At 28.6% G+C, this 18,471-nt stretch overlaps 1 protein-coding gene across 1 annotated transcript; it reads right to left on the bottom strand.

Moving 5' to 3' along the window:
* Positions 1 to 227: 227 nt before the first annotated feature.
* LOC107442316 (uncharacterized) lies at positions 228 to 16,793 on the bottom strand. The gene is made up of 4 exons (XM_016055850.5): positions 16,511 to 16,793; positions 15,134 to 15,237; positions 5,432 to 5,679; positions 228 to 4,623 (listed from the first exon to the last, which is right to left on the bottom strand). The coding sequence occupies exons 1-4, from the start codon at positions 16,631 to 16,633 to the stop codon at positions 803 to 805; spliced, it is 4,296 nt and encodes a 1,431-aa protein (XP_015911336.4). The 5' UTR covers positions 16,634 to 16,793; the 3' UTR covers positions 228 to 802.
* Between the last annotated feature and the right edge of the window lie 1,678 nt (positions 16,794 to 18,471).

Here is an 18,471-nt window from a genome sequence, read left to right on the forward strand (position 1 = left end):
AACAAACATATTAAATTTCAAGGTTTAAAAATTGTCTAATGACTTGTGTTGCAAATAGTTTTCATTATAGTATTTAAACATAAAAATGACTAAAAAATTTAATTCATGGCCCAATTTGCAGATTACATGAATATAGCATTAATAGATAATACATTATATGTAATTATAATGTAATTTAATATAATATAATTAAATTAATAGATAAGCATAAAGACAGTAGAGAAAAAAGCAAAAATATTTTTTTATTCCTTGGAAATAGCTATTAAATTCTAAAAACACATAGCAAATTTTAGATGTATGTATATAACAAATGAATTATCACTAATTTAAACATGATTTTTAAAATAAATTTTTATAATATGATGCACAGAAAGAATATTTGTAATTAAGCATTCAGAGAAAAATGTTAAATAAATATATACAGAGGTAATTTAATATACATGTCAGTAAAAAAGAGAGAGAGAGAGAGAAACAGATTTTTAATGAAATTTTTTTAGTTGAATGTAATCTTTTATAATTGTTTTACGTACAGAGTATCAAATAAAGAACATTATATTCATTTGATTTGGCTAAAAAATGACATTAATAACAACTAAATGGAGTTTATAACATTTTCAAAAGTGTAATTATAAAAAATCAAATTTTTTATTGAAATATAAAATTATCTTAAAATCAGTGTTAAATTTTTTTTAATCACGTATCATATCATTATCACATCATTTTATCATGAAGTTTTTTATTGATCATAATCTTTATTTATGAGCTTGGCCTTTTTAACACAAATTTATTAATTACACTTTCTCTAAGAATAAAGTATATCTTTATACAAATTTTTAAAAGAATGAAGCCACGTCCGGTTATAGTTGCAATCAGTTTCTAATTTTAAGTCAGAATGAAAAATCTTTGCTTGATTCCTCAACATAGGACCAGAAACAGAAATACCTTCTCTGGTACATTGTTGAACCCATTCAATGAGTGACTTATCAACAGAATGGTTTGGTGTCATTATCTCGCTTTGTTTAGTACCTTCCACGCAATATTTTCTTGCTTCTTTTCTTCGCTGTTTCATGTCATAAATAGTGGATCGACCCACACCATATTGCAAAGAGAGGCTTTTTGCAGAAATACCCATATCAATTTTTTTAAAAATTTCAAGCTTGTCAGAAGCAGATAAAACCCGTTTAGGTCTAACGGGATCTTTGTCAGTTAATTTTGAACTATCACATTCACTCAAAGTATTGATTTCATGAGTATCTTTACTTGGATCATAAACTTCTGTATTTTTGAATATCGTAGCTTTTTCATTTGTATTTCCTAAAACAGTACTGCTGACTAAATTGATTGGGAAACATACTTCTTCAATACTTTTCTTTTCTAATAAATCAGAGGATGGTAATTCTACTTTAACATTTTCAGAAAGACTTTCTACAGATAAAATCTGAGGTAGGTTGTCATTGATGGATGTTTCTTCAGGATCCAGATTATTCACACATTTTTGTGACTTTTTAAAGAAATGTCTTTCTAAAGCAGGAATTTCACATAATATTTGTCTATACTTATTTTTAAAATGTTGAAGCCATGTCTTATTTAAATGCTTACAACTAGTCTTTAGTTTCAACTGAGAATGGAGCAATTTTGCTTGTTTTATTAACATAGCACCAGAAATAGAAACTCCTTCACCACCACACTTCTGGCACCATTCAATGAGCGCTTTATCCACAGAAATGTTTGACGATGACAAATTTTCTTCAGTCACTTCTGTCTTAATTTTGCCATAATACTTTCGTACCTTAGCTCTCCGTTGTTTCATATCATAAATTGTAGACGTACCAACACCATACTGCATAGAAAGGTTTTTCACAGAAATACCCATGTCAATTTTTTTCAAAATATCAAGCTTATCATATACAGATAAAATACTATGTCTACGTTTAATAGAATCTTCATCAGTTAATTTCAAATTGTCACATTTAAGTAAAGTATTGATTTCATGAGTATTTTTGTTTATATCAAGATCATCTGTACTCTTGGATAGTAGAGTTTCTTTATTTCTATTGTCTAAAATTTCACTGCTTACTAAATCATATGGAGATAAGTTTTCAACATATAAAATCTGAGGTTCCAATTTTGTTTTGCTGTTATTAATGGTCGTTTCTTCAGTAGCAAAAACCAAATTATTCCTGCATTGTTCTGATTTTTTAAAGAATAGCCTTTCTAAAGCCGGAATTTTGGATAATATATTTCTATATTGATATTTAAAATGAGGAAGCCATTTTTTCTTTGTATATTTACAAACTGTTCCTAGTTTTAATTGGGAATGAAGTAACTTTGCTTGTTTCACTAACATAGCACCAGAGATAGAAATTCCTTCTTCACCACATTGTTCACACCATTCAATAAGTGCTTTATCCACAGTATGGTTTGATAATTTTAATACACTTTCTTTAACCATCATTCGATTAGAACATTTACTTAAATATTTTTTTGCATTTACCCTCTGTATTTTCATATCATATATTGTAGAGAATCCCACACCATATTGTTCACAAAGAGTTTTGACTGCTATGCCTTCATCAAGCTTTTTAAAAATTTCAAGCTTTTGAGAAATACTCAAAATTTTATGCTTACGTTTACCAGTTTTCTTTTCATTAGATGGACTCGTATTTTTTCCTGTAGCATTTTCAGGAATTTCATTTTCGGCTAAACCATCTGAAGAATATGCTATGTTTGTTTCCTGAAATTGTAAAACCGAATTTTCACAAAGGTTTTCTACAGAGGATATTTGCGGCAAACACTCCATTTTGTGGCCATCAATAATAGTCTGTTTTATATTGGAGACAATATTGTTTTTATCTTTCTTAGAATTAAATAAAGTCATTACGTCTATAAGCCTAACTTCACATTTCATTAAAGATTCTTTAAGCTTACTATTCTTTGCATAATCTTCTTCATCACATTTTTCAATCTTATTTTCATTATCCTCTTTTAGTGTAGATGCTTTATGCTTTGGGACATGCTTCTGTGTTAAATTAAGCAAAATTTTATTTTGACGTTTAAAACAAAATAGCCATTTGTTGTTATATTTGGGCTCAGTCTTCAGTTTTAATTGAGAATGAAGTAATTTTGCTTGTTTGATCCACATATGTCTAGATACAAAGATATTATATTTTCTACATTGGTTAAACCACTCTATAAGGGCCTTATCAAAAGCTGGGTTCGTTCTCTTTTGCATAGCTTTTTTAGCTATCATTCCTTCAGGAAATTCACTATAATATTTTCTTAGTTCTTCTTTTTGCTTTATTATATTATATATTGACCATTCTTTAATGGCATATTCTTTAGAAAGAGCCTTTACAGAAATACCAGAATCGAGTTTTTCCAAAATTTCTATCTTATATGCAATCGGTACAGTAACATACTTTTTTTTAATATTTGATTGCATCATTGTTTTTGTTTGAACAACTGCAGTCAAAGGTGGTCCTACCTCTAATTCCTTTAAAGGTGTTTTGTCTGAAAAAGGAAGTTCACATTCAATTAATGATTCATTAGATTCACTAATTTTTCTATCACATTCTTTATCATATCTTTGAGTTTCCACATTATTTTCTAAAAATTTATCATGTTCAAGGACCAATTCTTGGATAGGATGGAAGAAGATTCTATTTAGGTCCTTGAAACGAAAAAGCCATTTATCATCATATTTGCACTCAGTTTTTAACTTTAATTGAGAATGAAGTAATTCTGCTTGTTTCATCCACATATGATTAGATACAACAATGCCATCTTTGTTACATTGCTTAAACCACTCTATAAGTGCCTTATCTAAAGCAGGACTTGTTCTTTTGCGCATGAATTTCCTAACTATCATTCCATCAGGAAATTCACTATAATATTTTCTAAGTTTTTCTTTATGTTTTTTCATATCATATATTGTACGCTCTCCGATGTTATATTCTTCAGCAAGGGTTTTTACAGAAATACCATTATCATATTTTCTCAAAATTTCTATCTTATCTGCAATAGGTAGAGTAATACGACTGTTATTACCATTACATTTTTCAAATTTAAAAGTTTTTTTATCGAATTTTCTTTCATCCAAATATTTTTTTGCCATTCCTATATGATTTGAGATATCTGTAAAACTAAACAAAGCTCTATTTCGTCTTTTGAAGTGACGAAGCCATAGATTGTTATATCTGCAGACCCTTTTCAATTTTAATTGAGAATGAAGTAAATTTGCCTTTTTTATCCACATATGATTGGATACAAAAATACCTTTCTTCCTGCACTCTTTAAACCATTTTATTAGAGCATTATCCAAAGCAAGAGTCATTTTTTTATGCATAAACTTTCTAACTGTTACTCCTTCAGGGTATTCACTGTAACATTTTCTTATCTCTTCCTTTTGCTTTTTTATATCATATATTGTACGCTCACCAATGTTATATTCTTTAGCAAGAGTTTTCACGGAAATACCATTCTCATATTTTTTTAAAATTTCTATCTTATCTGCAATAGGTAGAATAACATACTTGTTTTTAACATTAGATTGCACTGTTGACTTGGATTGAATATCTGCAGTCAAATGTGATCCTACTTTTGATTCCTTCAAAGAGGTTTCACCTGAAATAGGAAGTTTAGAATCAACCAATTTTTTAGGTTTACAAATTTTTCCATCACTATTTTCTTCACATTTTGTTTCATTCATATTCACATATTTTTATGCTATTCCTATATGATTCGGGATATGTTTCTCTGCACAGTTCAACAAAGTTTTATTTCGACCTTTAAAATGACGAAACCATATACTGTTATAACTGCAAACCTTTTTTAATTTTAGTTGAGAATGAAGTAAATTTGCTTTTTTTTTAATCCACATATGCTTAGGTGTACAAAAATACTTCTTTCCTGCACTTTTATATCATTCGATAAGTGCATAATCAAAAGCAAGATATTTTTTCATGCATTAACTTTCCAAGCGTTTTTCCTCCAGGATATTCACTGTATTGTTTTCTTATCTTTTGCTTTTTTATATCATATATAGTACTTTCTCCAATTTTATATACTTTTGCAAGAGTCTTCACAGAAATACCATTCTCATATTTTTTCAAAATTTCTATCTTATCAGCAATAGGTAGAATTTAATTAAAATTTTACCAAATCTTTAAATTTTAATCTAAAAAAATTACATTAACAAAATTACTCATTGTTTAATTTAAGTATCAACTTGTCTTTATTATTATAAGGAGCAGATTTTTAACAATATGATTTTTTTTATGCCTTATTGTGCGTAAAAATATAAAATTAGCGAAAAATTTGAGCATGTAACTGCAATGTTGAACATTTAAAACTAATGTGAATACATAATATTGTTATATACAAATTATTAGAGAAAAAATTTTATGATTAAATATTGGGAAACAAAATTTACCTGTATTTCCCTCAATACATCTTTTTCTGTTTCTCTTATTTGGAGTTGAAGAGTAAATAATGTGAGATCCATTTTGCTTAGACAAAGAAGTTTCAGAATATTTCATTTCTTCATTATCAGAAATTTTCATCTCTAATTCTTCAATAACAGCTTTTGAGGTAGCATATATATCATTTTGAAGAGCAAGAAGTTTCTCATGAAGTGTTTTAGTTAAAGTAGAAGCTATGCAGTCAGATAAATATCCAACACTGAAAAAATAAATTAATAATAAATAAACAAATAAATGAAACATTGTAGAAAACTGAAAACATATTAAAAACTTTGAGCTTCTGCCTTCTTAAACAAAACAAACTTAAGACATTTAATTAAAAAAAATCAAGTTATGTTTTACCAATAAATAGTAGTACTTGGAAGAAAAAAAAAAAATTTTTTTTAACCATTCCATTAGCTAATTTTCAAGGTTAAATTGAAACTGCTTAGTCAACTGAAGTTGCTGAAAAGTGATGAAACCAAAACTAATAAATGCATTTTAGCAATACTGTTTCAAAAATAGCAGCACTGCGAAATAAAATGTTAAATATAGAAAGGTTCAATTGATTCTATTCTTTAATTCAAAAAAATATTAAATCTTAATGGTAGCCATATGAAACAGGTTATTTTGCTTGCTTTTGAATATTACTGATGATGTACAGTCAGCAAAAAAAAAAGATATCACCCTGAATAACTTTTGTTCTAATGATCGGATTTTCACGATCTAAGTGTCAATCTTAATGGTTCCCGGGGGTGACCTCAAATATGCTAATTAATTAGTGCTAACTATTAATTAAGTTACGAAATCAGACACAAAAACGTACTTTCTCTGAATAAACATGTATTTTTTTTTTACATATTTGGATTCCTGACCTTCAAAATATAGGGGGTAGCCGCAATCTGGGAAATGTGGTCCCCATAGTTTGGTCAGGAGAGCGATCCAAAGTTCGTACCCCTTAATGTTAATTTCGCTTTTTGCGTTTTCAGTCATATTTTCAAAACTAATGAAGCAATTCAAAAAAAAATTTCACCCACTCATAAAACTCATTTACCCAAAGATAATTTCATGAAAAAAATAATTTTTAATATTTATTTATTATTTTTTATTATTTAATTAAAGTGAGGATGAAAAAATATTGAATTATAAAGTATGAATTTTTTTATACCATAATAATCTACATATTTTTCAATAGAAAAATCTAAAGTTTCAACTGTTTTTATTTATTAGAATCTGAAAAAAATTAAAATTAATTATTTTTAAAAAAATAATTTGGCGACAATAAAAAAATGATTAAATGGGGCGATTAATATTAAAATGTGATAAACTTGCGAGGAACTTGACTTCGCGCGCGTAGTGTAAAATTTCATTCATATTTTTTTCGCTAATAATCGTTTGCTAATCTTTTTATTTTTATTTCTTTCAAACTATAAAATACGATGTTTCTTTTTAGTCATTTAATAATTTATTTGTAATTCAGTAAAGAAATTATGAATAAAACATTTTGAATAAAAAACACTTTATTCAACGAATGTCTAGTTTTATAAAGGCGTGCATCTGATAGAATATGATTATGCACCAGATTGTGCTTACTTAATGTAATTATTTTTTAATTTTTGATTTTCTTTTTCAATAACTGATACAATTTCAATAATATACATACGTATGCATAGATTTGGAATAATATATTTATCAATTTCTTGAATATATATTTTATAATTATTAATACGAATGCGTAGTCAACATTTTTAATCATCTTAAAACTTCGCCCGGTGGCTGAGCGGTAGCGCTTCGCGATGTCATTCCTCGGACCGGGCAAGGCTGACTCAGCCTTTCATCCCTTCAGTGGGTCGATAAATAAATACCAAGCATGATTGGGAACTAAACACTGGGGGTTCCGCGTTCGGCTGACCACCTGACCGGAACATCTGCTCCTGCACCCCAGAGCCCTAGGTCCAGAAAACTGAGGTGGGCACAGTAGGCCTTGGCCCTCCATGGGCTGTCGTGCAGCTGAGTTTAGAGTAGAGTTTTTTAAAACTTCTTTACATCTTATATATCGCCTTAATCTTAAAATAAATTTGTAAATTACCTGTCTGTGCGTGTTTCGCAGAATTATTTTTCTAACTTTTTTATTGAATTTTAATGCAATTTTTTTTAAATTCTATTATGTATATTTTTTTCCAATAATATACTAATCAATCATTTAAGTACTTTAATTTATGTTTTTCTTTAAAATAAAATTACTTTTTAAATTATTGCTAAGTTCTTATTGAAAGAAAACTTAGAATTATTGCCAGCTATCTGAGAATTAAATCTTGTTAAGAAATTAAAAATATTATACTGATCACACACAATATCATTCGAAGCAGAACAGCTGACTATTTACTAAAAATACTATTGTTTACGAAAAATGAAGATAAATTATTAATTTTATTTTTTTTTATTGCTTCTTATTTATTCGAGTAATGAAAAGTAAATGCGTATGTGCGCACAGGGGAAAAATTTAACAGATTGTTTTGTTTTTTAAATGAACAAAAAACTATGGGCATGCAATTTTAATTCAACATTCAAAGTTAATCTTGTGCGCTAACCCTTTAAGTTACCCTTTTGTCTTAAAAAGTTGAAAATATTTTCTTTAAAAGTTGTTTGTATGATTTCTCAACTTTTGCACAGTTCAAAAAAATATTGCTATATCAGGAAAATGTTCGATATGCCTTGTTTTGTTAAACAACTACTAAAATAAAAAATTGTAAAAAGATTTGAAAAACGTGCTATTTTTAGAATCATCATCTCAAAAATTGTTCTTTTACTCCATTTGACTTTTTTCTTCTTAAATAACTTATAATCATAGTTTTAACACACGTTTTGAAGAAATTATGTATACAAATTTCTCCTAATATTTCGTAATAAAAAAACTAAAATATTAATGATTTATTTATACAGTGAAACCTGCCAAGTTGACCACACTTGTAAGTTTTACACCTGAATAAGTTGACCTCAATTATCAAGAACGGAAATTTTCCTACATAATAAAGAAGCAAAACCTTTGTAACTTGACCACCTGTCTATCTTGTATGTTGACCACTGAAATAAGTTAATTTTGTCTAGGAGTATTATGAAATTCTATTCTAAAACCCTCATAAGTTGACCAGAAAAAAAAATTCAGAAAATTTTCTGTCATTTTGCAATGTATGTTAATATTTCACTTGTTTGGTGAAATAGTGTAAAAAGCTAATCTAAACCTTTTTGTGAGTTGACCATCTGGGGAAACTGTAGGGAGTCAGCTTTTGACCATTTCTTTCATTCATTCATTGAAAACAGGTGTGTTAGTTGAAAAGTTGCTCTTCCAGTTGCAATAGTGAGCAAATAGGCTTGTATGTGTAGTAATAACAGAATAAATTTTAAAGCGTTAAAATAATTTTGTTTTGTTAAAATTTTCAATGTTTTCGTGTTCTGATATTTTAAGAAATTATTTTTATTAAACACTTCACATGCATAACTACCAAAATAATTTTTTTTAAAAAGTTAGTTAAATATTAAAATTATTTCTGTGTAACAAATTGAAGTTCGTTTAGGTTTAAACACATTTCTTGAGATATTCATTTGGCCATTTGCTAAATCAAATTTTTAAGTCAAGTAAAAAAAAAATTTAAATGTATAGCAACATGTAGGAAGCGAAAAAGTAAGCAATGTCCCACCCCTTCTATAAGTTGACCACTTGTCTACGTTGGCCACTAAAACAATGCACATGAAGTGGTCAACTTACACAAGTTTTACTGTAATTGTTTCATTGAACCAGAGTAGTTAATTGTTTTCGTAATAATCGGCCTTACAACTATTTAACTTATATTCTTTGGACTATGCGTCACTTCATGCATGTCTTTCGAGATTGAAATTTCAAAGATAAAATGTAAAAATTACAAGAATACGTAAGCTGGTTTCAACTAACAAAAAAAAGGGACAAAATCGTTGGCAAAAGAAGTTATCTCATGAAAAGAGTGTCAGAGTTGAAAAAGTATTGAAAAAAATTGTAACAATTGTTACTCTTGTTTAATTAAGGGTATTATAAACCTAATTTTCGTTTAATCATGTTTTTTTAAAGAACTAACGAAAGGAGTGTGTAAATAACATCAACTCTTTTTACTGCAAACTAAGTTTACTTAATATCATTTGCAAATATTAAGAAGTACAAATTCTTGACTTGCTCCTTAAAATAAAGTTTTATTTTAATCGTAGTTGAAGAAGTACGGATATAGTTAAGGGAGGTATGCGACATTCGGAAAAAAAAAGTCGTGTGATAGAGATAGTTATCGTTCTAGTTCATCACTTTTAATTTATGATCTAGTTTATCGCTTTCAACAGTTATAGCTATTTTAAATAAGTATTTAATATGAAACTTTATTTATCCAAAAAACAAATCGAAAAACCAGGTTCGAAATTTGATTAAAAACAATAGATTCCTAACTAAAGTAATAAAATTTGTTATATAATATCATTGAGTTAATCGTATATTATTGTAGATATATTTACCAAAATATTTCTTTGTTAATTTATATAATTTTTTCCCGCGCAAATCCATGTCGGGCAAATCTGTGGCTAAAATTATGTGCGAAACAGGCAATTCATGTTTCTTTCTCCTCTCTATTTTTTTCTCTTAAATAAATATTAATTTTTTAAATTTATTAATTGTTAACTTCTTTAAATTATCCAGCATAATAAATATTTCCTTGCTCACATCCATTTTCGGGCCCATCCTTGGTAACTAACAAATCAAACGCACTACAACACTGCAGTAAGAATGCACTTTAATACAAAACCCCTCTATTTAAGCTTTTAGCTCTATTTCCGCTTTTGGTTTCATATTTTGTAATGTGGCTATCTTTTTCGAAAATATTTTAAATCATTCTTTAAAAATTTCACGTTCATGTAATAAGTTCATTTGAATTCGCAGCTCGCTTTATAGATTTCGTTTCATGTTTTATTCTGTTTCTTCTTTATACTTAATTTTCTGATTTCGCTTGATATTTTTACTTATTGTGTTCCATTACGTTTGTAATTTTTTTGTAAAATTTTTTTGAGTGCTTCTAAAACTATTGCATTGATATATTTTACTTTGGCTATATTGATACAATAATAGAAAGTGCTATTTTTTTGCTGATATAATCGTGTAAGCTGATGAAAAGATTATATCTTTTATTTTCCGGATATTTTTAGAAATTTTTTTCCTTTTTTCGGAATTTTTTTTCCGGTTTCTTGCAGTTTTATTTTTTATTATTATTTTTCTTCCCCCCTTTTTTATTGTTCTGTAATTTTTCCCAAGTTTTTTCTACATTTTGAACTTATTTACTTATTTTATGAGTTCTATTTACTTGCAGCTTATGCGCAATAAATAAAACTTATTATTTTTCGTAATTTTCTTCGTGTTTTTTTTTGTTTTTACTAAGTTTTACAATTTTATCGAAAATAAATACCGTGATTTCTATAAAATTTTGCGATTATGCATCAGAATAGCTATCTTTTTTCAGGTCCACCTTTGCTTGATCGCTTTTTTTTTTCTTTCCTAAGAAACTCGAAGTGAGGGGCAAAAGCATTTAACCCTACAACTCTCAGGGATGAGAGTAGTCAGAAAGTAAAAAAGAGGAAATCCAAAAAAACAAAAAAGAAGAAGAAAAAAAAAGGAAAAAAAAATATATATATATATATAAACAAAAATTTGACAAAAAAGTGCGATTTTTAAACTTGTAAACCATGTGAATATAAATTCCGATATGAGACTTTTAAATCACGTAAATATGAAACTCTACATCGAATTTAAAAAATGCGAAAATACAAATCATGATTTTTTAATTTTTTGATCCCGATGCATAATTTTTAAATCGCGCGATATTACAACCACAAAAACGAATCACGATATTGGATTTTAAGCTCACGTGAATACGAATTGCTACATAGGGCTTTAAAAGCTCGTAAATACAAATCGCGATATTGATTTTTTAAATCTCGTAAGTAAGAATCGCACTGTACAATATTTAAATCGCCTGAATAAGAATCGCAACGTTCAACTTTTAAATCAGGTAAATACGAAAATCGAGATTTGATAATAAAATCGAGATTTTAAAAATGCATAAATACAAAACACGATATTGGATTTTTAAATGTCGTAAATAAGAATCATAATATACGATATTTAAATAGCGTAAATAAGAATCGCAATGTGCAACTTTTAAATCAGGTAAATACGAAAATCGATGATTGATATTAAAATCGCGTGAATAAAAATCGAGATCTGAATTACGAAAATACGAGCTATCCAGCCGACGGATAAAAAATACGGAAAATCTTATTTTCTGTGCTTGAAATCGGAGAAAATAGCTAAAATAAGTAAAAATGCGGAAGGGTTAGCAGCTAGGTCGTAGATTGAATTTTCTGTTTATCTTTGAAAATCGTAAATAAATATAATTATTTTACTTCAATGACTGAATTTAAAAAAAACGGGATATTTATTTAAAAAAACGAAACTTTTAGAGAATCGGAGTTTTTGATAAAAAGGCTGAAATTCGAGAGACAAAAAAAAATCTCATCCCTGTATAAAGGTCAACCAGTTTTATCCCAAGGAAATGATTTTTAGAGAAACTTCAGAGGGAGGAAAAGGGACTTCAACAATTTCCCTCCGCGGAAAATTAAATTCCTCATAAAACTTGGCATCCACTTGGCAAAAAAAAATTTCAGCGGAAATTAGCGGGAAAAATGGAAAAATCTGAAAAAAAGCGGAAATCCGCGAATCCGCGGAAGAATCTCATCCCTGAACTCTTCATAAATTTATGATAACTTATGAAAATTTGGTTTTAATTCAAAACTGTCATACAAATTACATTAAAACAGCTTTAAAAAAATAAATAATGTCAGATAAAAATTCAAAGATTCTGTAATCTTGGAGAATCAAAAATAATTTATTAATTTATTTAAATTTCCTTTTTAAAGGAGATTTAAAAAAAAAAAAAAAAAAGCCCAGAAAGCAACGCGAAAATTTTTTTTGGTTGCTTAGCAACGAGAAGCACTATCTATTCCCATCTTGTCATTCATTCAGTTTCTTTATGGTTGTTATAAATTATTTCCCCTTCTATGGCGAGGTAATTTGGCATATTTTTAAACCATCGCCAGATATATAAATCCTTATTGCCACCTAATTTACAACCCATTTTTTTCGAAATTTTGTCTATTTTGAAGGTCAGGAATCCAAATATGTAAAAAAAAATACATGTTTATTCAGAGAAAGTACGTTTTTGTGTCTGATTTCGTAACTTAATTAATAGTTAGCACTAATTAATTAGCATATTTGAGGTCACCCCCGGAAACCATTAAGATTGACACTTAGATCGTGAAAATCCGATCATTAGAACAAAAGTTATTCAGGGTGATATCTTTTTTTTTTTGCGGACTGTACATAATATTCTAAATCAGTTATGCAGGTACAAAGTGAATGATGCATTGAAGTTATCTACAGAACTCTTTCACATTTCTAAGCCCATTTAATTGGTTAATTAAAAAAATGCTTTAAAAAATAAATAGATATAGAATAAAAAAAATTTAGATCACCAGGCTCCCTTCTCTGTCTGAACATGAAGGAGAACACAAGACAAAATGTCATTACAAAGCAAAAAATTATTTTCTATAGGAGAGGGTGGCTCCCCTTGGGACATTTTTATTTTTGGTCTTATATTTCAAATTATCTTTTAGCTTTTTTAGATTCAGATATATGTCAGTATCACCTAACCTTGGAACATATTTTGAATTTATTGATTAGGCAGGTAAGAATTTATTCGAATTTTTATTTTTCGAAGCATGTTTATTCATTTTTATATAAAAGTTAAATTAGTTGTAGAAATAAATTTTAATAAAAATTTTTTTAATAATGGGTAATATAATGAAGTATAAAGCTTTTCCTTTAGAAGTTATCAAATTTAATTGTTCCAATGCTAAGCCTAAAAGTATGATATTTTAAAATATCCTATTAGGTATGTAGTGCACCTTGGGACACTAAATATGCATAATTAATCCTTATTAAAAATAGATTTTTAACAAAAAGACATTGTGCATGCAAAGTATTTTTTAATTTATTTAATCTGTGTTTATTAAATAGTTATTATTTCTTATTTTAGGAACTTATTAGACTTAACTAATCACAAGAATTGGAAGCAAAAAGTATAAAAATAATCCAGCAATTTGTGCTAACAATGTTGAAAAAGCAGCTGAAAATTTTATCAAGGGAAATGACTTGAAAGAAAGCTGTGGAATTCTACAGTATTAGTAAGACCACTCTGAACCGCAATTTTATTTCCTTTAAAAAAATAGAGAGCAGCAAAATTCTAAATTTATATATATTTTAAATATACTGAGTCGCAAAATATTCACAGATGAGGAAGAAACAAATTTCGTACACTATATGTTACAAGCCTCCAAGTACCATTCAGGATGAACAATATGTGATGCACATGCACTTATATATGAGTGTGGTTCGCCAAACCAAATGAACATTCCTCCAAACTGGGAGAATGTAAAAAAAAAATCTGGGAATATGAGGATTTAATGCTCTCAGAATTAGTGAGAAATACATCCAGAAGAAAACTAGTAATTAGTGATTTATGCAATAATAACAGTGATGATGATGATTGCAGCTTAAATGAAATGAACATTGAAAGTGACAACAAAATATTTTTCACAATAAGAAAAAAGTACATCTAGAAAAAGTAATGAAACAAGATTACATATTGGAGATTTTGCTCACATCAAATTAGCTGGTAAAAGATCTGTTTTTTGCCTTCGTAGGATGCGTTGAAAGAGTTGATGTAGATGAGTAAGAGTTATCAGTTTTTAGATGAGTGAATCAATCTGCAACATTTATTTGTCTCAAAAAAGAAGACAACTCTTACATAGATTCAAATTATATTTTGCTAAAACTTAAGCAGAGCAAAGCTTTGAACGTTCTTTAGGTTTGTTATTTGATTCTGAACAGTTGGATTGGCATACAAGAAGTTGAAACTAACAGAATAAAACTTTATTAACAAAATTAAAAAATTTAAATTTATTTAGTTATACTTATTTAGTTTTGTTAGAGAATTTCTACTTAACTTTTCACATCTTTTTAACTGTCCCAAGGTGCACCATTGGGAGGTACACCTCGGGATAAATAACAAGGTCACTAAAAAAATTTAAAAAATTTTTTTATGACAGATACAAAATCAAAACCTAGTTAAAAATCTTTTCAAATGTTATCATTTTCATTCAAATGTTATCATTTCAAATGTTATCATTCAAATGTTATCTTTTCAAATGTTATCATCACAACATTATCATTTTCTTTAATTCAAGAATAAAAAATGCCATTGCAAAGGCAAAAAATTATATTTATCAATCGATGTGAAAGATTAAAAGAGAGAAGAACTAAAAACTGTTCAGATAGTTTATCTCTAAATTGCACCAGTAAATAACAACAGTGATATTTAAAAATAGAATCATTTTGTTTTTATTTACGAATTACTACCTTTAAATTCAGGGTGAATATTTATGTTCTCAATGTAGCAAGGTCAGCCTCGTGTTCTTAGCTAGTTTGAGATGAGTTAATGGAATCTACTGTAAAAGTAAATAATGTTATAGGAAGAAAAAAAAATACTTACTCATAAGTTTGTTTCTTTTTTCTTTCAATAGGTTCATCATTTTTACCAGTCTCAATAGATGCAAAATGACAAATAGCAATTTCTTTTAAATCTGTATAAGCCGTCTAAAACCGAAACACATTAATTAGTTCATAATTAAACAAACAATAATGAACAATTATTAATGCAGTGCAACATCGAGAAGTTTGATTAAAAAAATTATGCTCTATTAGTTGACACTTTCTTATTTAAGACTTGAATACCCCCCAAAATTTAAACGTATACAGTGTTCTCACTACAGCGCGAGAATCTTGCATATTTTTTTCTTTCCTCGCATTAAAAAATTATTAACGCGAGATGTTCGCGCACCCTATCAATTTCAAAATGCGTGAATCTCGCGAATTTTGGAAAAAATTTCGTCTTCCGCCATTTCGAATGAAATCCGCTTCGTTTTTCTTTCTTGATCTTTCATTATTTTCAATATCGGTCCTTGATATTTAGCTTCCCCATTTACCAGTATTGTTCAGAAACAGAACACCCCCCCAAACCCCTTTCAGAACACATTTTTCTGCAACCATGTTTTCACCGTAAGTAATGTTTCTTCATGTGAAACGTTTAAATTTTTTGTGCCTGAATGTAAGATGGACAAATACATTGTTAAGACAAATGTCGGTAGAAAAGGTAAAAACGAAACAAATACAGATATTCAAAGTGTGTGCACAATGCTACAAATTTACTTAATGTTTTTGAATAATTCAGCATCTGTTGCAAGGTCATTTAGCACCCAAAACCGGATTAAGACAAAATATCATAACAGATTGACTGATAAGCATTTCAGCAACCTAATGAGAATAGCTGATGTAAAAGTAGATATAGAACATTCTTCACATGATGATGCAGCAAAAATATTGAATGCTTTAAAAATTAGAAAAAATGTATTATAATTAAAGAAATATTTTTTCCCCAAGTCTATTCGTTTTTTGTTGAAATTTTTAGAAATCTCATGTAATTTTTTGAAATTTCACCCTGTTTTTTAGAAAGGGTGAGAAAATCTCACCCATTTTTTTTCTGTAATGAAAACACTGGTATATGAGTTTGTTCTATGTGATGTATTATTTTAGAAACTCCACTGCTACTGTCCAGAACTCTACCACTATAATTCTAGGTCCTCAAAAAAAAACTGTTCGCCACACACCTTTGCTAATAACACAGTTACTAATATGAGAATCTAATTAGAAAAAAATACCATTAAAATTCGCATTTTTAACAAAAAATTGTTAGACTTTTATAAATATTCAAATTTTTTCTCCCTCTTTAAAAACCAAAAGCATTCCCCCCCCCTTTTTTTTCCTAACACCTGAAAGTAAAGAAAATAAAAAAACTTGTTAATATAATTACAGAATTTTTTATATCTTGTAACATTCCATTGAGTAATTTATCAACAAATTTTCGGGATTCCAGCACTTCATATACATCAATAGGATTTATTTCAGTCAGCGATACAGAACTCTCGGGTTCCATTTTCGAATCTGTAAAACAATAACCTAAGCACGAATTGAAAACTCGAATTATATAAAATTATTATAAACAAAAACTGAACTCATAATTTTGTTTAAATATAGTTAAAAAAAGCTTTTTCTTATTTAGTTAAGTAAGTTCTTACTGCTTATTTCTACCTGACAATAGGCAAAAATTTTTAATTTTTCGAGTTTTAAAATTTAAGGAGGATTGTCACCGTCTAAAATTTAACATGAAATCACACGCAAAAGCAGTGCACACGCGTCTGGTGCAATCGAATGAATTGAAATTGACCTTATGGGCCGTTCAGACTGTACTCATTTGAACTAGTTGCTTATGAACTAGTTGCACTGGCTACGGTCAGTGTGCGGGTGGGTGACCACTTGGATCAGTCTGCGTAGGGACCGAGGGTGTGCGGTATTGGTCCTCGTTAAACTGTGCTACCGTAAATTGCTCGACTTCGCGCGCAGGTCGACGGGCTACCGAAGCGGAGGTGTCATCGTCTCTGCAGTAGATCAAAATTGTGATGGCATGTCTTCGGATCATCCACAAGGATGTTTCCCAAACCGTCGCCAATAGCCCATTGTGCAGCTCTAGTGCGACGTAAATTAACAACAACAACAACAATAAACAACATTTTGTATTTTAAGAGCAAATGAGAAAGGAAAAAATCATGAACCAGCTCAATGCTCCCTTTAGTAAACCTGCAATCTTCGGCACCATTGCTATTGATCGGTAAAGTCTTCATCAACTATGGTTTGCACCGGGGTTCGAATCCCGTGCTTCGAATAGAGCCTTTGATCGAAATGCACTTTCTCTGATCGTATGTTAGTGGTTCAAGATCCACTTTATCGTAATCCTCGGTTCTTTCAAGTAACACGGTCCGAAAGCTGGAAAATTAGGAGCAAACCATCATCTGCCCTCCAATTTAAATTTTGAGAAAATTGTGCTTCCATGCGACGGTATTGTCCTTGTCTTCAAATCATCAAAGCTGTCAGCCAATCATCGAAGTAGAATTAAAGCTGCTTTATAAATGAATGATAATAAATATGATTATAATAATTGTATCCACATGGTAAAAAAAGTTAAAATTTTGACTCAATTAAGAAAATTTACATGGAGTTGGTGTGGATTAGTTCACAGCAATATTAAAATCGTATTTCAGGCTTACGATTTCCTTTAAAAAAAAAATTTTTTTTTTTATAAAATTAACGAAATGAGTCAACCACGTATTACTACGAGGATCTTTGTGTATATTTTTGCTGAAAATGAATAAAATAATTTGCATTATAGTTTTTTTTAAAAAAACAAACTGTTCTTAATGTTACCAATAGTTCTAAGAGAAACGTAATTCCCTATTCTTGAACTTTTTATTTTACTTAGAATCGAAAAGCTTCATGAGAAATAAATGTTAAATCTTTTATAAATTATATCTTTTTCATAATTTATTCTATACAGTGTTATTGAAAATATTGGTTTAAAACTTAGCAAATTATTTTTAACTCTTTGAAGCAGATGGGACACCAATATCTCTTTAATATATTCTTTTTCTGACGCTTTAATTACAAACAAAAATATATTTTGGGTGTTTTTTAATTATAAAAAAGACTCAGTTACTAAAAATAATCTGTTAGACTATCGGAATTATATTCGCACTAAAATATAAAATCCCCCCCCCCCCCAAAAAAAAATCAGAACAAACTTTTTTATTTGCTGTGCTTCTACTTATACTTAAATTAATTCTTTGGCCTTCAAATTACTTATGCAGTTAATTGAGGATGCATTTCCCTAATATAGTTAAATTTTTAAATTCTAAAAAAATTTAAAAAATACATTTACGA

Source organism: Parasteatoda tepidariorum, chromosome 5, assembly GCF_982258835.1.
Source record: "Parasteatoda tepidariorum strain Cologne lab strain chromosome 5, Ptep-v5.0, whole genome shotgun sequence".
Classification (NCBI taxonomy): domain Eukaryota; kingdom Metazoa; phylum Arthropoda; class Arachnida; order Araneae; family Theridiidae; genus Parasteatoda; species Parasteatoda tepidariorum.

Excerpts from the sequence above, each read along its gene's own strand:
- LOC107442316 (XM_016055850.5), bottom strand. The coding sequence starts at position 16,633 with ATGGAACCCGAGAGTTCTGTATCGCTGACTGAAATAAATCCTATTGAT. Across the intron at positions 15,238-16,510 it reads TACAAGATATAAAAAATTCT|ACGGCTTATACAGATTTAAA; the intron begins GTAATTATATTA and ends TTTCGGTTTTAG. Across the intron at positions 5,680-15,133 it reads AAAAAGAAACAAACTTATGA|TGTTGGATATTTATCTGACT; the intron begins GTAAGTATTTTT and ends TTATTTTTTCAG.